Genomic DNA, 22,262 nt, shown 5'->3' with positions numbered 1-22,262 from the left:
GCTTGACTGGTAGCTGGCTTTGGAATACTGGAACTCTTCAACCAAAAGTGATCTCTGCCTTTTTTTTTGTTTTTGTTTTGCTGGTCCTAAGGCTTGACCTCAGGGCTGAGGTACTGTCCCTAAGCTAAAAGCTAGCACTCTACCACTTGAGTCACAGTAGCACTTCTGGCTTTTTTGAGTAGTTTATTAGAGATAAGAGTCTCTCATGGGGACTTTTCTGCCTGGGCTGGCTTCGAACCTCTATCCTCAGAGCTCAGCCTCCTGAGTAGCTAGGATTGTAGGCATGAGCCACTGGCACCAGGCTGATCTCTGTTTCTGTTTAGCTTTTTTCATCTATTCATTCATTCTAGAAATAACTTTGTCTATTAGTTGGCGGGTATAGAGATTCTGCAGGGAACTCAACCAAGTCTATCCTTACACACTGCAATTCCAGACTAGTGTGCACTGCAACTGACCTTCCTCATACCTTTGCTATCCTTCATGAAACCTATGTATAGCTCCTCAGAACCTTTTTGTGTGTATATGTGTCAGTTGTGGTCCTTGCACTCAGGGCCTGGGCACTGTCCTTGAGATTTTTCACCCAAGGCTAGCATTTTACTACTTTGTTCCATATCTCTACTTCTGGTTTTCTGATGGTTAATTGGAGATGAGTCTCATGGCCTTTCCTGCGTGGGCTGGCTTTGAACTGTGATCTTCAGATCTCAGCCTCCTGAGTAGCCAGGATTACTAGTGTGAGCCACCAGTGCCTGGTTTCCCACAGCCTTCTCTATAAATTAAAACTGAACTCCAGGGCTAGGAAGATGGCTTAGGGGTAGAGTGCTTGCCTTGCATGCATGAGGCCCTGGGTTCGATTCCTCAGCACCACATAAGCAGAAAAGGCCAGAAGTGGAGCTGTGGCTCAAGTGGTAGAACACTAGTCTTGAGCTGAAGAGCTGAGGGACAGCGCCCAAGCCCAGAATTCAGGCCCATGACTGACCAAAAAACAAACAAAAAAACTGAACTCCATGGGGTTAGGAACGTGGTTTAGTGGTAAAGTGCTTGCCTAGCATTCATGAAGCCCTGGGTTTGATTCGTCAGTATCACATACACAGAAAAAGCCAGAAGTGGCGCTGTGTCTCAAGTAGTAGCGTGCTAGCCTTGAGCAAAAGAAGCTCGGGGACAGTGCCCAGGCCCTGAGTTCCTGGCTTTTCCTCTCTCATTTTCCTCCCCTCAACCATCAGTCTTCCCTCACCCGCAGTTATTTCTAAAGAAGAAGCAGCAGGAGAGGTGGAACAAGCTCCATTTTATTATGGAAAGTTAAAAAACAACAGGCAAGAAGAACAATGGAGTGGCGGGGGGAGGGGGAGGGGGGGGCAGTGAGGTGCCGTCTTAGTCCTTCCACACAACCATTAAGAACAGAATTAAATAACCCATGGGGGTACAAAGTTAGCATTCCCGGCCTTCCCTCTTGGGGATAACTGAGACACCATAATACTGAACAAAGGTGGAGGAAGCCACATGTGACTCCCAGAGACAAATGACATGGATGACAAGTGGGCATGGCTTGGAAACCTGGGACTTTAGCAAGTGGGGCTGGGAGTTGGTGGGATTGTAAACCAGGCTGTGGTCAAGAGGCAGGATCTGTAAACAAAGGGGCCGTGATCTAGGGACGGGTGGTGAGGATAGGGAGATGTACTTGGAACTGCAGTAAGATTTAGGCCTTCCAGAGTGATGAGTACTTAAATCCTGGGGGTCCCCAGTGAATAGCATGGAGTCAAAGAACGGTTTGGGGAGGAGTGCCCCCCATCTCCACCCCAACTGAGTTCTTGGGGCACACTCTTGGACCTCCTAGGGATATTCCAGCCTGTCTGACCCCACCAGGGACCTGGGGGTAAGTTGGAAATTGAACAATTGGCTCTGCTTCCAGAAATGGAATGGGAATAGCAAGCTAGAAGATGTTGGCTGCCTTTTTCTTGCCAGGCTCATTTTCAGGGTCTGTCTGCTCTGAATTGTCTGGGGTCCAGGATCCTCAGTTGGGGGAACAGAGTGAGGTATGTCCCCATGGTTGGAGGATGGGTCACCGCCGGCAGGACTCATCTGCAAGAGAGGAAGTAATCAGGAGAATGGATGAGAGCCTTCTTCTTCCTACTGCCAGAATTAAAGGGCAGGTGGCACACAGGAAGTGCTATGCCATCTTCCAAGTCTTTTTTTTTTTTTTTTTTTGGGGGGGGGGGTCCAGTCGTGGGGCCTGAACTCTGGGCCTGGGCGCTGTCCCTCAGCTCTTCAGCTCAGGGCTAGCGCTCTACCACTTGAGCCACAGCACCACTTCCGGCTTTTTTCTTTTTGCTTATGTGGTGCTGAGGAATCGAACCCAGGGCCTCATGCATGCAAGGCAAGCACTCTACCACTGAGCCACCTTCCCAGCCCAGCCATCTTCCAAGTCTTGAGTGCATGCTCAAGACTAGCACTCTCCCACTTGAGCCACAACTCCACTTTTGACTTTTTGCTGTTAACTGGAGATAACATTTCTTGCTCTGGCTGGCTTTGAACTGCAATCCTCAGATCTCAGGCTCCTAAGTAACTAAGATTATAGGCATGAGCCACCAGCACCTGGTTAGACCTTTTTTTTTTTGGTCGGTTGTGGTACTGTCCCTGAGCTCTTCAGCTCAAGGCTAGTGCTCTAGCACTTGAACCACAGCACCACTTCTTGTTTTCTGGTGGTTACTTGGAGATAAGAATCTCAAGGAGGGCTGGGAAGGTGACTCAGTGGTAGAGCACTTGCCTTGCATGCCTGAGGCCCTGGGTTCGATTCCTCAGCACCACATAAGCAAAAAGAAAAAAGCCGGAAGTGGTGCTGTGGCTCAAGTGGTAGAGCGCTAGCCTTGAGCTGAAGAGCTGAGGGACAGCACCCAGGCCCAGAGTTCAGGCCCCACAACCAGAAACCCCCCCCCAAAAAAAAAAAGAATCTCAAGGACATTCCTGCCTGCCTAAGCCCCAACCCTCAGATCTCAGCCTCTTGAGTAGCTAGGACTACAGGAGTGAGCAACCAGCACCTGGCTATGGCTAGGCATTCTTTTTTTTTTTTTTGGTCGGTCGTGGGGCTTGAACTCTGGGCCTGGGCACTGTCCCTCAGCTCTTCAGCTCAAGGTGAGCGCTCTACCACTTGAGCTACAGCACCACTTCCGGTTTTCTGGTGGTTTATTGGAGATAGGAGTCTCATAGTCTTTCCTGCCCGGGCTGGCTTTGAACCACGATCCTCAGATCTCAGCCTCCTGAGTAGCTAGGATTACAGGCGTGAGCCACCAGTGCCCGGCTTGGCTAAGCATTCTTGGTTTTTTTTGTTTTGTTTTGTTTTTTGGGTCCGGTCGTGGGGCCTGAACTCTGGGTCTGGGTGCTGTCCCTCAGCTCTTCAGCTCAAGGCTAGCGCTTTACCACTTGAGCCACAGCACTACTTCTGGTTTTTTTCTTTGTGCTTATGTGGTGCTGAGGAATCGAACCCAGGGCCTCTGGCATGCAAGGCAAGTGCTCTACCACTGAGCCACCTTCCCAGCTCCCTTGGCTAGGCATTCTTATAACTGTAACCTCACAGTAATCCTGGGACAGGCTGAGTAATATAATATCTAACCAGGATCCTATGTGCTTCACAATTCTCCCATGCTGCAAAAGCTATTTAATTATTATCATCATCATCATCATCATCATCATCATCATCATCATTATTATGTTGCTGGGTATTGAACACAGGTCTCAAGCAAACAATCTATCAATGAGCTACCACTCCAACCCTGAGGAGAGTTATTATTAAACTCACTTCATAAATGACAAATTCAGACCAAATTGGTTCTCTGTGCTTACACACGATACTAAACCTGCCTGATCCAACTCTTATATTTTTAATCACAATGATAAACATGAAGCACCAGGAAGGAACCATGGTTTTGCAATCTGATGTGTATTTAATTTCCCAGAACCTCAGTTTCCCCATCTGTAAAAGGAGCAGCTGGGGTGTGAGGTCAAACACCATTGACAGTGCCAACACACACCTTTAATCCCTCCGGACCACCGTGCCTACAACACCAGGGGGCGCCCTCGAGTCAGCATTTCCCCACTTACCCACGATTAGGGCCTTGGTGCGCAGCCCGCCCTGGAGCTCCCGCTGCAGCAGCAGCAGTTCCTCCTCATCCTCTTCATCGTCAGGCTGGGCCTCTGGGGGGCTGGAGGAACTGGGGGGCTCAGGCTCTGGGCCCAGCTCCTCCAGTACCGAACTCTCCGAGGGGTATTGGTACGTGGTCTCCAAAGCTGTCTCACTGAAGGAGATCTTGAGCTGTGGGAGGGGAAGAGAACAGGTAAGACTGGGGAGTTAGAGATGGATTTAGACACCCTGCTGACTTCCCCTCTCTGTCCCATTCAGCTTTCCTTCCAGTAAGATTCTCCAATCCGCTGGGCGCTGGTGGCTCCTGCCTGTAATCCTAGCTACTTAGGAAGCTGAGATCTGAGGGTCATGGTTCAAAGCCAGCCTAGGCAGGAAAGTCCTTGAGACTCTCTGTCATGGGTCTTGAACACTGGGCCTGGGCTCTATCCCAGAGCTCTTTAGCTCAAGGCGACCGCTCTACCCATCTGAGCCACAGCGCCACTTCCAGTTTTCTGGTGGTTTTCATTAGAGATAAGAGTCTCACAGACTTTGCTGCCTGGGCTGGCTTTAAACTTCGATCCTCAGATCTCAGCCTCCTGAGTTGCTAGAATTACAGGCGTGAGCCATCAGTGCCCAACTTCTCTGAGACTCATCTCCAATTAACCACAAGAAAACCAGAAGTGGTGCTGTGGCTCAAGTAGTAGAGTGCCTGCCTTGAGCTGAAGAGCTCAGGGATAGTGCCCAGGCCCAGAGTTCTCCAATCCTATTTTCCCTCTTCAATCACACACTCAAAAAAAACCTCCAATGACCTTGTTCACAATAGCCAGATAATGGAAGAAGTGGTGCTGTGGCTCAAGCGGTAGAGCACTAGCCTTGAGCTGAAGAGTGCAAGGACAGCGCCCAGGCCCAGAGTTCAAGCCCCACGACGGACAGAAAAAAAAAAAAAGCCAAAATAACAATAGCCAGATAATGGAATCAGCTGAAGTGCCCAATAACCCAATAACTAATAAATGTATAAAGAAAATATGATACATACACAGTCTATAAGTCAAGAAAATGTTGTCAGACACGTTGTGTTCATATATTGTTTTGTAGAATGGGAACTTTTTTGTACAACTACTTAAAGATAATAATATATTTTTTTAAAGAAAATAGATATTGTGGGGCTGGGAAAGTGGCTCAATGGTAGAGTGCTTGCCTTGCATGCATGAGGTCCTGTGTTCAATTCCTCAGCACCACATAAGCAGAAAAAGCCAGAAGTGGCATTGTAACTCCAATGGAAGAGCGGTAGCCTTGAGCTGAAAAGCTAATGGACAGCTCCCAGGCCCAGAGTTCAGGCCCCATAACCAACAACAACAAAAAAAGATATTGTGTCACTTGAAGGCAAGTATGGAGCTAGAAATCATGTTGAGTTAGATAAGCCAAGCTCAAAAAGCAAAATCATCATGTTTTTGCTCATTTATATAATCCAGACTTTTATAACATATACATAGGTATATGTGTATATGCACATGCATATATGTATATGAAAAACTAGATTCTAATTATAGGATTGGGTTGGGGATGATCAGAAGGGGAAGAGTAAAAGAAAATGATAGAAGCTGGGTATTATTGAAATACATTGCATCTATGTATGAAAATGGCATAAGGAGGAAGTGGAGGTGTGGCACAAGTGGTAGAGCACCAGCCTTGAGCAAAAAAGCCAAGCAAAGCTGGGAGTCCACTCACGCCTGTAATCCTAGCAACTCAGGAGGCTGAGATCTGGGGATTACTGTTCAAAGCCGGCCAGGGCAGGAAAGTCCCTGAGACTCTTATCTCCAATTAACCACCAGAAAACCGGAAGTGATGCTGTGGCTCAAGTGGTTGAGTGCTAGCCTTGAGCTGAAGAGCTCAGGGACAGTGTCCAGGCCTAGAGTTCAAGCCCCACAACCGACCCCCCCACCCCCCCAAAAAAGTGTGTGTGTATGTGTGTATGTGTGTGTGTGTGTGTGTGTATGTGTAGCAAGGTACTAGTGGCTCATGTCCATAATCTTCCATAATCTTACTTAGGAGGCTGAGATCTGGTTTAAAGCCAGACCAGGCAGGAAAGGCTATGAGATTCTTATCTCCAATTAACCAGCAAAAAGCTGGAAGTGAAGTTGTGGCTCAAGTGGTAGAATGCTAAACCATATACGAAAAAACTAAGGGAAAATACCCAGGCCCTGAGATAAAGCCTTTATGCCAGCACAAAAAGAAAGAGAAAGAAAAAAAGTAAAACAGGCTTTGTTTGAGGATGAAGTAGATAATCAGCAGGAGGGAGTGGGGGAGAGTGGAGAGGGTGATTGAGGGTAAACGTTGTCTAAGTGCTTTATATGTATGAATAAAAATAGTACAATAAGCCGGGTGCTGGTGGCTCATGCCTATAATCCTAGCTACTCAGGAGGCTGAGATCTGAGGATCACGGTTCAAAGCCAGCCTGGACAGGAAAGTCTATGAGATTCTTATCTCCAATAAACCACCAGAAAACTGAAAGTAGCACTATGGCTCAAGTGTTAGAGAGCTTGCCTTGAGCTGAAGAGCTCAGGGACTGCACCCAGACCCCAAGTTCAAGCCCCCTGACTGACAAAAAAAGAAAGAAAGAAAGAAAGAAATAGTACAATAAATCTGTTAAAACTGTTTCAAGAAGCATGGAGGGGGGGATAAGGAAGAGAGATGAGGTGTTGATGGGATACATAGTATATATGTATAGAAATGTCACAATGAAACCAACCTTTTGTAACTCATATATGCTAATAAAAGTATCTTAGAAAAAAAAGGGCCTGGGGCTGGTGGCTCACACCTGTCATCCTAGCTACTCAGGAGGCAGAGGGCAGGAAAGTCCTTGAGACTCTTATCTTCAATTAACTGCTCAGAAAACCGGAAGTGGTGTTGTGGTAGAGCACTCACCTTGAGCTGAAGGACAGCGTTCAGGCCCAGAGTTCAAGCCCCATGACCAACCAAAAAAAAAAAAAGAAAATAGTTGGTTCATTACTGTAATCATAGCTACTCAAGAAGCTGAGACTCGGGCTGGGAAGTTGGCTCAGTGGTAGAGTGCTTGCCTCGCCTGCATGAGGCCCTGGGTTCAATTCCTCAGCACCACATAAGCAGAAAAAAGCCGGAAATGGTGCTCAAGTGGTAGAGCACTAGCCTTGAGCTGAAGAGCTGAAGAGCTGAGGGACAGCGCCCAGGCCCAGAGTTCAAACCCCACAACGGACAAATAAAAAAGCTGGGCTAAGCCGGGCGCTGGTGGCTCACGCCTGTAATCCTAGCTACTCAGGAGGCTGAGATCTGAGGATCGCGGTTCAAAGCCAGCCCGGGCAAGAAAGACCATGAGACTCCTATCTCCAATAAACCACCAGAAAACCGGAAGTGGCGCTGTAGCTCAAGTGGTAGAGCGCTCGCCTTGAGCTGAAGAGCTGAAGGACAGCGCCCAGGCCCAGAGTTCAAGCCCCACGACCGACAAAAAAAAAAAAAAGCTGGGCTAGAGGTGTGGCTCAAGTGGTAGAGTGCTATTCTCAGATGAAGCAAGCCCAGAGAGAGCTTAAGGCTCTGAGTTCAAACTCTGGCTAAAAATAAAGAAACAATAGAAAACAAATGAAAAACAGACTTTGGGCCCAATGTTCTCACTAGGGACTGGGGGCTGAGTAAGTAATCTGAGACCAAGGGTCTTTGCCTTCAGAGTATGACAGGCAAAGGTGTAGAAAATTAAAATACACAAATCAGAATTAGGCTTTTGGGCACTCTGGCAGCAATGAAGTAGGCATCTGGAGAAGGTGAGATCTATGCTGACCAAGCCAGGAAAGAGCTGGCTGGTACAAGGGTCTTAGGCAAAAAGTATAAACAAGTCCCTTTGACCTTTGGTTCTCCCCTGGGAAACCCCAGCTCCTACAGCTCCCTCCCTCTACCCCTATCTCTCGCTCATAGCTGACTAGGCCCAAAGCAAAAAGGTTTAGGGCTGGGAAGGAATGGGAGACAACCCCCAAAGGCCCAGAGGGACCCAGAGACTTTCCCCTAATACACAAGGGTGAAAATGAGCACCTGAGAGATACAATTAAGAGAGGTGACAGGTGGAAAGGAAAATGTACTTAGAAAAACTAGGGCCAAGGTGGAAAGGTTGGCAGCACAGAGGGGCAGAGACAGGCAAGAGATGAGAGGGGGTGTATGTGCAAAAACTCCTGCCTAAAAAGCCTGTTCCAAGAACAGGGGAGCCCAGCTGTTCCCAATGCCTCCTACCCCTCCCCTCTGCCCTCTGAAAACTCTCAGGGGGAAGGACACAGCAGGATTAACTCTAGGATTAGTGATAGACAAATGGGAGGATTACCTGTGAACTACTTGGAAAAGTCCAGAGGATCTACTGGGCATCTGGTGATGAAGACTTTGAGGCTAGGGTGTGAGGACTGTGGCTGCCCAGTGGTTGCTGGGGTCTGTCTGGGATATTACACCTCAGTCCCCTTGTAAAGCAGGGACTGGATGTGTAACCCCTACAGTCCCCTTGTAAAGCAGGGAATGGATGTGTAACCCCTACACTCTGAATCTTACAGTGGCTCTTCATTTCTCTTGGAGCAAAAGCCAGAGCCTGGCTAAAGCCTAAAGGGCACTTCTATGCCACTCTAGTTGATCTCTCTGAGTCTTTACCAGTTCTGGCCATACCAGGTCACAGTGCCTGCCAGTCTAGAGGTGCACTTCCACCTCAGGGCTATTACCCTGACTGTTCCCTCTGCCTGTCATATTTCTCTCAGATATTCTTATTGTTATCCCCTCCCAGTCACCCTATTCAGAAATTGCCCAATTCACACTTCCCACTAACCAAGCCTCTAAATTACTTACTCTTTTCTAACTTTCTGTAGGATATACAGTTCCTTCTTACTTTTTGGGGATTGATTCTGGAACCTCTGTGGATACCAAAATTTTTTGTCTTCAAGTGCTTATGTGTGTGTGTGTGTGTGTGTGTGTGTGTGTATGTGGGGTGTGTGTGTATGTATGCTGGTGCTGGACCTTAAACTCAAGAGCATCTTACTTTCACTTGGCTTTTTCCCCCTTCAGGCTGACACTCTACCACTTGAGCCATACCTCTGCTTCTGGAGTTTTGCTGGTTGACTGGAGATAAGTCTCATGGACTGGGTGCCAGTGGCTCACACTTGTAATCCTAGCTACTCAGGAGGCTGAGATATGAGGTTCCCGTTCAAAGTCAGTCCGGAAAAGTTCATGAGACTCTTATCTCTAATAAACTACTCAAAAAAAGCCGGAAGTGGCACTGTGGCTCAAGTGGTCGAGTGCTAGCCTTGAGCACAGAGGCTCAGGAACAGCACCCAGGCCCTGAGGTTCAAGCCCCAGGACACCCCCCCCACACACACACACAAAGTCATGAACTTTTCCACTTGAGCTGGCTTTGAACAGTGATTTTGAGTCAGATCTCAGTTTCCTCAGTAGCTAGGATTACAGGCATGAGCCACTAGTGGCCCAATCTATCTCCATAGACTCTCATTACTTATAATACCTGATACAATGTAAATGCTATGTTATAGTGTACTGCTTAGAGAATAATGACAACAACAAAGTCCCTACTTGTCACAACAGGCATGCTTGTTCTTGGATGTGCAACTGATTGAGCCTAGGGATATGGAGTCATGCGCACAGAGCTGACAGTACTCACTACTCTTATGTCTGCTGTTGACAGGAAATTGGAAGGAACTACAGTGGATAAAGTAAGAGTTTGGTCCAGACATCAGATGATGTCTCAACAGAGTATCAAGCCTGGGGAGAGAGTTGGGAAATAGCCCAGAATGTACACAGTTCACTCCCCCCAGTCCACGTCTATAGACATGGAGATAAAATCAAGTGACAGCAAGCAGTCTGCTTAACACCCCAACTTCTCCAAAGGAAACTTTCTTGTCTGTTACTGGTAGATTTACCCACAGTTCTGGGGACTCACTTCTGTTTTCTTTTTTCAATATCCCCCTTTGGGATCCCAAGCTCTGTCTGTAGTTGAGGATCCGATCATTCTGGAATGGATTCACTTTATTTGCTCAGTTGGTGTCACCCCCTACCATTTGCCACTTGCCTCTTTCCTCACCGCCCCCCCTCCATCTCCTGACTGGGCTTTCAGGAATGCACAGCTCGTGTGGGGGATGGGACTGAGGAGGGAGGTGACTCACCCGCTCCTCTCCCATCAGCTATATAAGGGCACAAGGGGGCCCAAGAGGGAGGGACAGATCTCTAAACCAGAGGGGCCTCGAGGGAAGGGCACAGCCCATCTCATGGCTCTGTGGCAGGGCTGGGGTTTCTCACTAGATAGTAGGGATAAGTTTGATGGGAGCAGCCTTAAATAGCTCCTTCGAAAGTTATTTAGGGAAAGTGAGGCACAGGGGTAGAGGGGTCCACCTATCATTGAGAGACAAGCACTAGGACAAGGCACACTAGTCCCTTCCCAGCAGGGCACTGAGATAGGGAAAGGCCTGAGAAGGGCAGAGAGGGAGGTGGCCGGATCTGGGGAACTCTGTGTTGCCTGGGCCCTGTCCCTACCCCCATACCCAGAGTGGCTGCTTCCTTATTCTCTCACCACATCCTGAGCTCAGTTCTGGCAGGCCCATGGCCTAGCGTCCCCCACAGAGCCCCAACAGCCTTCCGGCCCCCACCCCAGGCTTCCTGTTTGGAAGATCTGCTTCCGGCCCCTCTCGTCTCTGACCTAGGTATGGTCACCATCACAGGTCCTGCTCAGTCCTGGGCTCCTGACTCCCGGAAGATAGTCCTAGAGCTTTTGCCCCAAGGCTTCACACCTCCTTTGTTCACTGCCCAAGAGGGCAAGCCTCCTCCCCAAAGTACAAACCAACCTCAGTAGGAAATGACTTTTCTCAACACCTCAGCCTGTGAGAATTTCCGGTCCTTCCCTGCCCAGCCCTCAGGGGAACATGCTGATGGCTGTAAGAAGGCTGGGATAGATTCCCAAGTTAGGAGGCTAGAGATGGATCCTCCAGGAAGAATTGAGGGAATCAAATCACACGCTCAAGTTTAACTCTGATCTTTGGTCTTCAAGGTTTCCCAGGGCTGGGGGTAAGGGACTGGTGGTTGTGTGTGTTAGGAAGGAATTGGGCCAGGGCTGGGGTCGGGGGTGGAGGGGAAAGCTAGTCTGGCTGCTCCCATTTCCCTTCACATCCTGGTTCAAGTCTAACCTCTGACCTCCTTCTAGCCTCTACTCCCACCCCATCTAGTGGGCCAGGCCAATCCTGGCTTTCAGGTCAGGCGCCTCCAAATGTACTTGTGTCTTTTTTCTACCCCCAGGGGAGGAAAAGTCCCCAAGTAACTGGAACAGAGGGGAAAACCAAGGACTGAGCCAGTTCTAGAGAGGGGAGGGGGAAACCCAAGGAGGAAGGACAGGGAGGCTGGGGGTGGGGATATTTTGGAAGAGGAGAAGGCTTTTCTTGTCCCCAGAGAGAAGGAAGCACTGTCTGTAGCGGTGGCCCAGCTGGGGGTGTGCAACCCCGAGGTCACCCACTTCAAATGGCCTCTGTGTGAGCCTCTCCCATGGGGCAGACTTGGGGTTCAAAAGCCTTCTCTCTGCTCTTTGGCCAGTGCTGTTCTACCTCTCTCTTTCCTTTATTCTGGGATGTCCCCACTCTCCTCTGCCCCAGCCCCCCCTTCTCCTTCCTTGGTGCTGTAAGACCAAGCTGCTTCCTGTCTTTTCTCTCCCTAGAACCCCAAATTCTCCCTTTCTTTTTTTTCCTGCTTCCACATTCTCTCCCCTCCAAAGCTGTGATCCCACCCCATGACCCATGCTCAGGGCTCTAAGGCTGTCTCCAAATCACCGTCAGATGGATTCAGGGTGATCACAGACTCAAAGGAAAGAAAAGAAAGGAAGGGAGGACTTAGAGCCTGAGGGAAGAGAGAGGCAGCAGCAGCCTGGGCACACCCAGAAAATCACACACCCAGACACAAGCAACTTGATTGCTGGGCAGGATCCTTGGGGCTCCAACATGAATGGCAAAGGAGGACAACTAGAAGGGTGTGTGTGCTGAGGGAGGAAGGGAGGTAGCACAGAATTAACCAGAAAGAATAGAAGACCAGAATACAGGGGTATAAATATCAGTCCAGACTGGAGTCCAGACCACTGGAAAGTGGGTTTGTAAGAAGTCAGGCTTGGCAGCAACCCTACCTGTTTATGATGTCTTTCAGGGGACCCCTTGACAAGGCAGCTGCGGCTGAGACGGAGATAACCCCCAAGAACCAAGATCTCTTCAGCAGTCGGGTACCGCTTTTTCCCAGCTCCGGGGGCTGCAGCATCAGCTGGGGCTGGGGTAGCTGGGCTTGCAGGGGGCACAGACCTCCGGGGGTTGACTGTGAAGGTGTGTCCACTGCGGCGGGGGGCCCCTACCCCTGGCCCTGCCTTCACTCCATAGAACAGTCGACTCATGAGGGGATCCCCAGAGGGCTGGGGGGTAGTTGGGGCTGGGGGTGGGGGAGAGAAAGGGGCTGGTGGTGGGGGCTGGAGTTCTGCTGCTTCCTCTTCCTGTTGCCTAGAGCCTCCAGTCCCAGCATCCTCTTCTGGGAGGGTGGAGGGTTCTGCAGGGCATTGGTTCTGCTGGGTTCTCAGAGGCCTGCTCTGAGTCCCAGCCTCCTCCTTTTTAGCCTCCCCTTCTCCAGCTTCCATACCAGGAGGCCCCAGAAGCTTGTCTGCAGACTCTGGAGTCTCTGGTTTCTGAGGCTGAATCTCTATGTCCCTGGGTGTCCATTCTCGAGCCTTCCCTGAGTTCAGTGTCCATTTCCGCCCTTCTGTTGTCCTTGATCCCCTCTCACCGTCCTCCACAGGGCTGGGCCTCTGTTCTGTGGTCTCCACTCCCCTGGAGATGTCTTGAGTCTCTTGAGTGAAGGTCCCTGTAGTCTCTTCTGGGGCCATCTCTGGACTTGGTCTCTCTTCTTTTCTCCCACATTCCTCCAAACAGCCTTTTCTTTCTTCCTTTAAGCTCAGCCTCCACTCGGAGGATTCCAGTTGTACTGAGTTCTGTTCCTGAGACTCTCTGGAGTCAGGCCTCCATTGATGGGCCTCAGTCAAGGCCAACTTGGTGTTACCAGATTCCCCTGGGCTCAGTCTATTTTCTGTGGTCTCTTTTCTCTTGGGACTTTGATCTCTAGGCTCTGCTAGTCTTAGACTCTGCTCTGGGGCTTCTCCAGGGCTTAGCCTCCATTTCTGACTTTCTGACAATCTTGAGTTCCGGTCTCCCATCTCTCCTGGCCTCCAGTCTCGATTCTCCAAAGGTCTAGGGCTTGACTCTTGGGCTCCCCCTATGCCCAACCTCTTCTCTCTGGCCTCCTTTAGACTTAGCTTCTCTTCCCTTGACTCTCTTCCTTTGGGGCTCTGATCTCTTGAATCCCCAGGGCTAGATCTCCGTTCTCGAGCCTCCAGAGGCCCAGTCTTCCTCTCAGCCAGCAGCTCTTCATTCCGTTGCTGTTGCTGCTGACGTTCTTGCCGGATGAATCGGTTCTGGTGCACTGGCCCAATGGCCTCCAGAAGAACAGCAGACTCATCTGGGTCTGGAGGTCCAGCCTCTGCAGTTCCAGGTACAGGGCTAGGCTCCCCAGGCGACAAACCAAGCTTAGCCCTGCGGCGCTCCAGGAGTCCCCGCTTCCAGGCTGGCATCTGGGACAGGCGGTCCCGCTCTGCCTTCTCTCGGCCACGAACCACTGCCTCCTCCTGCCGGCGCCGGGCTAACAGCTGTAGCTTCCAATCTGGGATGGTGGTCATGGTCAACTAGGTGTGAAGGTAGGGGGTACTGGGGACAGAGAACAGAAAGAGAGGGTTCAGAGGGGCTCAGGGGGTGAGACCCAAGGGGGGTGTAAGGAAGTGATAGGGAGAAGTGGGGCAGAGAGATCAGTGGAGTTGAGGATAAAGACAGAGGAAACGGGGAGATGAGAGGACAGAAAGAAGGAAATGAAAAAGGGCTGTGAACCCTGTCGGGGGAGGGGAGTGATGCGAGAGGAAAAGTGGAGAATCAGGGCAGAGGCAGGAGCCAGATTGAGTGGTATGTGTGAGTGGGTTTGAAAGTTCCAAGGCTGTGGGCAGGAGCGAGAAGAGCTGGAGTGAGGAAGCAGGCAGAGAGGGAAAGGCCAGGGTAGAGAGAAGACCGTGTTCAGGCGAGGCGGGACTCAGGGATGAGAGTGGGAAGGACGGGGCAGGGAAAAAGCCAACGCGGGGATGCCGGGGAGGAGAGGAGGGGCGTGAAGAGGTCAGGGGGAGAAGGGGAAACCGGGGAGCGTCTCCGGAGCAGCCCGGCGCGACTCGGCGCGGGCCGCAAAGGTCCGGGCTGGCTCCCCAGCGCCGCTCGGCCCCGCCCCCGAGGCCCCCAGGCCCCCCGCACCCCGCCCCCCAAAGGCGGGCCCGGGGAAATACCCTCCCCCGGGACTGTGGGAAGCCGGTGGCGGTGCTGCCAGCGCGTTCCCAGGACCCCGGTGTCCACCTCCCCCCCCGTCAGCCCTGTCCCCCCCTACCCGACGCACCTCCCGACCCAGATGTCCCCAAGACGGGCTCCCGCGCCCTCCCCGTCTAGACCTGGCTCCTAAGGAAGCCTGACAGAGCCGGCCATGCCCACCCCGCTCAGACGGACCGGACAATCTCTGCACAAAGAATAGACAAGCCCAAGGTCTGGGCCAGGGACAGGAGAGGGGGGCGGAAGCGAGGAGACGACCTCCCCCCCAGGTCTGAGCCGCTCAGTCAACTCACACGCCTCGGGGTCCCGGGGAGGGTGTGCAGAGGAACCCGGCGTCCGGAGGGAGGAAGAGGAGGAGAGAGCGAAGGGGAGAGAGGAGGAGATCCGGAGTCGTGGGGAGGGGAGGAGAGGGAGGGGAGGGGAGGGGGAAAAGGGGGAGATGAGGCGGAGGCCCGAGACACGGACTGAGGGGCCGGTCGGGGGGCGGCGATCGCTTTGTCTAAGGACAATGGGGAGCGGGAAGGGGGCGCCGGACGGAGGGGCCAGGGGGCGGAGCCTCTGCGGGGCGGGGCCCGATGAGGGGCGGAGCCACGATGGGGCGGGGCCTCGATCTGCTCCACGCCGCGCGGGAGTCTAGCTCCGAGGACCCCCCCCACCCCCACTTCTGGCGGTACCCCCCCAGCACTCTGCTGTCCCCCTCCCCCAGGGTCCCTCACCGGCTTTCTGCCCCGTGGCACCAGCGAATCTAAGTATTCCGATCTCACCCCCTGCTTCCCGCTCCCCCCCCCATCGCCCAGCTGGCCTACCCCGGGCCCTGGGCGTCGGCCCGTGACTCAGGCCCCCCGAGGGACTCGGAGAGGAAGCGGCAGCTGCTGCCAGCCCGGCCCGCCCTTCCCATCTCGGGCCGCTCCTCCCCACGCTTTTGCCTTCCCGGGCCTCTTTGTTACAGCGGAATAGAGAAGGGGTGGGGGGACCAATCAGGAAGCGAGTAGCGGGAGAGGCTCTCAGAAGCAGCAAAGGGCTTTGGGGACCTCGCTCCTCTATCCCAGAGAAGCGTGTTTCCTGGGCTACAGCGGGAGAATTGAGGGGCAAGGAGGAAGGTGGACACAGGCGTCGCTCCAAAGCAGGGGCGGACCCTCGGGGCGTGGCAGCTGCCGCTGGGCGAGGTGGCTACCCACACTGGGAGTTTGGCGCTTCCAGCTTCTCGTTCGCCTTTCTTCCCAAACTCTGCCCTGCATTCAGGGACACATTGAGAACAGTGAATGTCATGTGTAGGGGGAAAAAAGACTGAATTTTATTTTTCTGCAGCGAATGTTCCTCGGGAGATCAGGAAGCCCAGAGGTTACCAGAGTTAAGAGTGGGAGAATCCCTATCACTGGGCGTGGGGATGGAGCCCTGGGGCGGGCCTGAGGCTGTGGAGAAAGTCGGGCAGGGGTGGAGAGGCATCGCTGAAGTGAAGATGGGCAGCCACTACCCACATATGACTTTGATAGATTCTGACCCAGATTCTTGGAGTGGAGACTGGAGATGGAGAAGGGGGTCCCTGAGGGACAGAGATGAGGGGCAATGCCAGAGGAGTGGTCAGGGAAGACCCTTTTTCTTGTAAGGGCAGTAGGGGGGTCAGATCCTAAACAGTGAGGAGGTAGATGAGCTGCACATCCATTCTTGGCTGGTGAGAAATGGACCTTAAAGTCTAGTGGCTGTCATTTTAAATTTAGGGTATGGAGGTGGATCCAGGGAAGGAAGTCTTAGCAGTGACAGGGACAGTCTCTAAAGTTCCTAGAGTTTAACCTCTGTCTGATGTTAATGAATTGGAATTTGAGGGGGAGAAGTGACAGGGCTTGGAAATAGAGTTAGCTCTTCACTCTGCCTCCCCATCCTGGGGCCTGGAGAGCAGGTGGAGTTTTCTTTGTAGCTGAACCCTCAAGTATCCGAGGTCTTGCTGGTCAAGTCCATGAGCCAGACCTAGGTAGAGGGTAAGGAGGAAAGCAAGGAGGAGGCGGTCTATGCTCAAGGTGGGGACCACCCACAGCACCATCAGCAGTTCCACACACACTGGGTGACGCAGATGGGAAAAGAGCCTCAGAGCCCGGGGAGACTTCAATGCCAGAGGCTCACCCAGCCCCAGCACATGGTAGTACACCTAGGAGAGAGAGCAGCACAGAAATTGAGTTAAGGGGCTGGGAAGGTGGCTCAGTGGTAGAATGCTTGCCTTGTATGCATGAAGCCCTGGGTTTGATTCCTCAGCACCACATAAGCAGAAAAAGCCAGAAGTGGCACTGTGGCTCAAGTGGTAGAGTGCTAGCCTTGAGCTGAAGAGCTGAGGGATAGCGCCCAGGCCCCCACAACCAACAAAACAAAAAAAATTAAGCTTAGGGCTTTTTCCTCTCCATACTCCCCCCACCTCCCCCCTCAAGCCTCTGATTTCTAGCCTTTGCATCTTCCCCAAGCCTAGGATATTGATTAAAAGTTGCTGAGCTTTAAGGGCAGACTAGAAGGGACAGTGGTGGGCGGGGGGGGGGGGGGTTGGGTAACAAAGAAAGAGCAGGGAGAAGCTAGAATAACTCAGGAGAAGGGAAACCCAAGGAAAAAGGAGAAAGACAAATTCCAGATAGGGTTAGAGGTCTTAGGGATCTGGGAACTTCACCTGTTTGAGGCCCATGAGCTCAGCGTAGTCAAAGACAAGAAGGATGCTGAAGATGAGGAGCCAGGAAATGATGTGGAGCACAAAGCAGAGGAGGGGCACCCAGGTGACCCAGGGCTCAGCCCGAGCCTCCCACAACACAGGGCCTCTGGGTATGGACTCCCAGTACCGCATCACCATCTGGGGAAGAACAAAGTTGCTGGGTATCCCAGCAACTGCCCACTCTGGAGAGACCCAGACTGCCCCTACCCCAAGAGAGCCCATAGTTTATTCCCCAGCCAATATTCTATCATGTAAATGGTTTTAGATGGGATTCCAAGGACTTGAGGATGACCTAATTCTAAACAGAATTTACAGAAGGCCTTAGAAAGTAGCCTATGCTAAGGACCCTATGAGAAGACAGACAGATAAAGTAACTAGAAAGCAAGTCTCCTGAGACCTAGGGAGGTATTTTGTAAGACAGGGTAAGACTAAGGAGTTAGTCTGGTGTCAGTGGCTCACCCTGTAATCCTAGCTACTAGGTAGGCTGGGATCTGAGGACTGTAATCCCAAGCCAGCCTGGGCAGGAAAGCTTGTGAGACTCTGATCCCCAATTAACTGCCTCAAAAAGCCAGAAGTAGAGCTGTGGCTAACGTGGTAGAGCACTAGCCTTGAGCAAAAAAGCTCAGGGACAGCACCCAGGTTCTGAGTTCAAGCCCCAAGACTGGCACCAAAGAGAGAAAGACTAGGAGTTAAGGAGGGAACATGACAACATGAACAAAGTTGCAAGGATGAGAATGTACACATTGTGCTTGGAGAACGACAAGGACATTCTTCTTGATAACAAGGAGGATATCTGCCCTTGTAGAATGGAAGCTGAGATTAACATCCTCACTTGTCTCAGGGTTTCCCTCCCTGGTTTCGGTCTCCCTTGAGGACTCAGCTACTAGGATCTCATACCTGTAAGGCCAGGGCAGTGCATGCCACATACACAGACCTCTGAAGGACTCCAAAGTACCGGGAAATCCATGCCTTCATTGTCTCAGTTGCCATGAAGCTATGCTGCCCAACAAATAGGAGCAGGAGTGCCAGATCCCAAGCCAGGGAGGTAAGGACACTCTGGTCCTGCAGGGCGGCCAGCCATCCCTGACGGGCATCTGTGGGGGAGTCAAGGGAGAAAGGGACAAAGGATGGAGAAAACAGCTAAACTATTTCTCCATTACTCTCCTCTCTCTTTGGGGCTCCAGTTCATGTCCCTTAATTGCTTTTAAGAATTTTCATGCTGGGGCTGGGAAGGTGGCTCAGTGGTAGAGCGCTTGCCTTGCATGCATGAGGCCCTGGGTTCAATTCCTCAGCACCACATAAGCAAAAAGAAAAAAGCTGGAAGTGGTGCGCTAGCCTTGAGCTGAAGAGCTGAGGGACAGCGCCCAGGCCCAGAGTTCAGGCCCTACAACCGGACCCCCCCCCCAAAAAAAAATTCATGCTTTCCCCCCAGGCTATGTCCAGTTCACATTCCCAATCCCATTTTTCCTCTTCCCAGGGCCTCCTTCAGACCTGGGGAAGAGGATTCCTGGAAAAATGCACGTCGGGCAGTCACAAATGGCATGGCTAGCGATGCCATCTCTGAATCTCCCTTCAATAGTGGTTTTCCAGGTTCTCCCTCCTTTTAACACCCCCCCCTCCATTATTGTTCTATCTACATTTTTTTTACCCTGCCTTCTGCATAACCCTTTCAGTCCCCACTTTTCGACTTCTCCAGACAGCTCATCTTATTTAGCTTCACAGCAGCTTTTGTGGTTCAAGTTCCCGGGCTAGGACTTCCCTGTCATTTGTCTCCAAGTCCCGCCCCCGCCCCCTGGGCTCCAGCTCCACCTCCCTGCTCCAGAGCTCATTCTTGATCTTTCCCGCTCACCCGGATCACCAAACTCCTCGATCCCTCCAAGAAGTGGCCGAAGGGAGGTAAAGCGCACGAACTCCACTCCGGTGCCAAAGGCCAGAATGAAAGAGGCGAGGGCAGCCGGGACGAGAAACAGTGCATGGGTCATGGCGAGAAACAGAGGGGTGGGGAAAGGGGCGGGCTTAGGATTCCCGCGGCTGCAAGCCCCGCCTCTCACCCGGGGTACTGCCCATCAGGGCGGGGCTCTTGCCAGCTAACACCCCAATGTCGAGGGTGCGGGGATATTCGTTTCTCCAGCCTGCAATCTGTGCGTCACTAAAGGGAATGTTAGAACCCCAAGGGGATTGTTAAGGGCAGCTGCTCTGGGGCCACCTACGTGGGGCGAGTCCCAGCTCAGCTAGTTTCCTCATTTAAAATAAAGGCAATTCTTATTGTTGGGTTCTTGTGGAAACAGAACATTAGAAGCCCCGTTTTCTGGAACTTGGCCATGGTTAGAAAACCATCAGTGGGAGGTCACAAATTCTCAGTTGACACATCTATAATGACACTTCTATAATGAATCGTAATACACTTTGACCCAAACTGAGAACCCCAAATCACCTATTAAATATTTAGCTTTTTAGATTTTTTATCCCAGACTGTCCTAGAGCTTCCCATCCCACCACAGATGTGTGTGTGTGTGTGTGTGTGTGTGTGTGTGTGTGTGTGTGTGTGTGTGTGTGTGTGTGTGTGTGTGTGTGTGTGTGTGTGTGTGTGTGTGTGTGTGTGTGTGTGTGTGTGTGTGTGTGTGTGTGTGTGTGTGCCAGTCCTGGGGCTTGAACTCAGATCCTGGGAGCTGTCACCTGAGCTTTGGTACTCAAAGTTAGCACTCTACCACTTGAGCCACAATACCAGTTCTGGCTTTTTCTATGTGGTACTGAGGAATAGAACCCAGGGCTTCATGCATGCTAGGCAAGCACTCTGCCACTAAGCCACATTCTCAGCCCAAAGTCACAGTTTTTAGTGAGACCTCTCCACGTAACTGTTCTGTCTTCATCTTTTTGTGCTCAGAGGTGGGTACTGAGGCTTTGCATTTTTGTGTGTGATTTCCCAATCTTCCTTTTTTTTTTTTTTTTTTTTTTGGTCAGTTGTGGGCCTGAGCTCTGGGCCTGGGCGCTATCCCTCAGCTCTACCACTTGAGCCACAGCACCACTACTTCTGGCTTTTTCTGTTTATGTGGTGCTGAGGAATTGAACCCAGGGCCTCATGCGTGCAAGGCAAACACTCTACCACTGAGCCACCTTCCCAGCCCTTTTTTTTTTTCTTCAGTTGTAGGGCTTGAACTCAGTGCCTGGGCACTGTCTCTGAATTTCTATTTTTATTTCCTGTGGGCCTAGGTGTTGCCCTGGGCTACTTTTTTGCTCAAGGCTAGCATTCTACTGCTGATAGAATGGCAATTTTTCTGTAATTGGAATTAGAGGTCTCATGGACTTTCCTGTCTGAGCTGGCTTCAAACTCTGATCCTCAGATCTCACCCTCCTGAGGAGCTATGATTATAGTGTCCAGCTTCTTCCCTACTTCTTTGTAATAACTCTTCCATAAATTATAAGCTGACAGTGCCAAGTTTGACTATGCTAGAAACTTGACTAAGAGAATTATTACACAAAGCCATGTACTGCAAGTTGTAGGATTCATTGGAAGTCAAAGATCCCTGTTCTTGAGTTCAATTTGGGGCATTTAAAAACAATCCGGGACTGGGAATGTGGCTTAGTGGTAGAGTGCTTGCCTAGTATACATGAAGCCCTGAGTTTTATTCCTCAGTACCACATAAACAGAAAAGGCTGAAAGTGGCACAATGGCTCAAGTGGTAGAGCAGTAGCCTTGATTGAGCACAGAGAGGCTCAGGGACAGTGCTCAGGCCCTGAGTTCTAGTCCCAGGACTAGTACAAACAACAAAAAACTCAACATGAAGAGAAATGCACCAACTCTAGACATGGAAGTTACTATAAGAAAACCTGTAAGTTCAGGGATAGGGACAATTTCATGTGGTAAGACTTTGAGGCTGGGAATGTGGCTTAGTGGTAGAGTGCTTGCCTAATATGCATGAAGCCTTGGGTTCCTCAGTATCACACAGAAGCTGGAATTGGCACTGGCTCAAGTGGTAGAGTCTAGCCTTGAGCAAAAAAAAGCTCAGGGACAGTGCCCAAGCTGAGTTCAAGCCCCTAGCAGGCAAAAAAAAAAAAAAAAAGACTTTGCATTGTACAAAGGAATTGATATTTGAGTCTTAGTGTGCCAGTCATGATGGCTAATGTATGAGTAGGTATGTGTGAAATGCAGCTAGGATGTAGCTCAGTGGTAGAGCAGTTGCCTGGCAATGCACAAGGTCCTGGATTTCTTCCTCACAAGCACTGCAAGAAAATGAATAAAAAATAAAAGAGGCTGGGCGCTGGCTCACGCCTGTAATCCTAGCTACTCAGGAGGCTGAGATCTGAGGATCGCGGCTCAAAGCCAGCCCGGGCAGGAGAGACCGTGAGACTCCTATCTCCAATAAACTACCAGAAAACCGGAAGTGGCGCTGTAGCTCAAGTGGTGGAGCGCTCACCTTGAGCTGAAGAGCTGAGGGACAGCGCCCAGGCCCAGAGTTCAAGCCCCACGACCGACAAAAAATAAATAAAGAGGCTGGGAAGGTGGCTCAGTGGTAGTGCTTGCCTTGCATGCATGAGGCCCTGGGTTCAATTCCTCAGCACCACATAAGCAGAAAAAGCCAGAAGTGGCACTGTGGCTAAAGTGATAGGGCACTAGCCTTGAGCTGAAAAGCTGAGGGGCAGCGCCCAGGCCGAGTTCAGGCCCCATGACTGACAATAATAATAAATATAAAAATAAAAGAAAGCACAGTACTTGGCAAACCTCACACTAACTGTACTACATCAATTTTTCAAAGTTTAATATTAATTTACATGCATAAAAATATATTGAACAACTATTTCTCATTGATGTGAAATTCACACAGTATAAACTATTTGTCAAACATGTTAATACAGTGGCATTAAGTACATCTGCAGAGGTACAACCACCTCCTCTGTCTAGTTCCAAAACATTTTATCACCTTACAATAAAACTCCAGACCCATTAATCAATTACCAAGTCCCCCTACTCCCTAGCCTCTAACCAGCGATCTGTTCTTGATCTTCATGGATTCACCCATCCTGGATATTT

At 51.0% G+C, this 22,262-nt stretch overlaps 2 protein-coding genes across 3 annotated transcripts; both read right to left on the bottom strand.

Annotated features, from left to right (window-relative positions):
• Positions 1-1,263: 1,263 nt before the first annotated feature.
• Ppp1r18 (protein phosphatase 1 regulatory subunit 18) lies at positions 1,264-14,938 on the bottom strand. Of its 2 annotated transcripts, XM_070024214.1 has the most exons (4): positions 14,841-14,938; positions 12,279-13,893; positions 4,093-4,303; positions 1,264-2,076 (listed from the first exon to the last, which is right to left on the bottom strand). In XM_070024214.1, the coding sequence occupies exons 2-4, from the start codon at positions 13,863-13,865 to the stop codon at positions 2,057-2,059; spliced, it is 1,818 nt and encodes a 605-aa protein (XP_069880315.1). In that variant the 5' UTR covers positions 13,866-13,893; positions 14,841-14,938; the 3' UTR covers positions 1,264-2,056. The 2 variants fall into 2 exon arrangements, with proteins under 2 accessions (XP_069880315.1, XP_069880314.1); XM_070024213.1 differs by lacking the exon at positions 14,841-14,938 and having other exon boundaries at positions 12,279-14,414.
• Positions 14,939-15,817: 879 nt separating this feature from the next.
• Positions 15,818-19,355, bottom strand: Nrm (nurim). Its single transcript, XM_070024235.1, has 4 exons — positions 19,083-19,355; positions 18,131-18,327; positions 17,195-17,371; positions 15,818-16,690 (listed from the first exon to the last, which is right to left on the bottom strand). Exons 1-4 carry the CDS (start codon positions 19,213-19,215, stop codon positions 16,409-16,411), a joined length of 789 nt encoding a protein of 262 aa, XP_069880336.1. The 5' UTR covers positions 19,216-19,355; the 3' UTR covers positions 15,818-16,408.
• Between the last annotated feature and the right edge of the window lie 2,907 nt (positions 19,356-22,262).

The sequence above is a fragment of the Dipodomys merriami genome, unplaced genomic scaffold (genome assembly GCF_024711535.1).
Source record: "Dipodomys merriami isolate MVZ:Mamm:240054 unplaced genomic scaffold, mDipMer1.0.p SCAF_16, whole genome shotgun sequence".
In the NCBI taxonomy this organism is placed as follows: domain Eukaryota; kingdom Metazoa; phylum Chordata; class Mammalia; order Rodentia; family Heteromyidae; genus Dipodomys; species Dipodomys merriami.
Note: the sequence above shows the minus strand (reverse complement) of the source record. Positions and strands in the feature narration are given on the sequence as shown.

Coding starts and splice junctions, on each gene's coding strand:
- Nrm (XM_070024235.1), bottom strand. CDS start 19,215: ATGACCCATGCACTGTTTCTCGTCCCGGCTGCCCTCGCCTCTTTCATT. Junction 18,328..19,082: donor CGAGGAGTTTGGTGATCCGG/GTGAGCGGGAAA, acceptor ACTCCCCCACAG/ATGCCCGTCAGGGATGGCTG. Junction 16,691..17,194: donor AGCTCATGGGCCTCAAACAG/GTGAAGTTCCCA, acceptor TCTCTCTCCTAG/GTGTACTACCATGTGCTGGG.
- Ppp1r18 (XM_070024214.1), bottom strand. CDS start 13,865: ATGACCACCATCCCAGATTGGAAGCTACAGCTGTTAGCCCGGCGCCGG. Junction 4,304..12,278: donor CTGAAAGACATCATAAACAG/GTAGGGTTGCTG, acceptor CCCCTCCCACAG/CTCAAGATCTCCTTCAGTGA. Junction 2,077..4,092: donor CACCAAGGCCCTAATCGTGG/GTAAGTGGGGAA, acceptor CCTCTCTTGCAG/ATGAGTCCTGCCGGCGGTGA.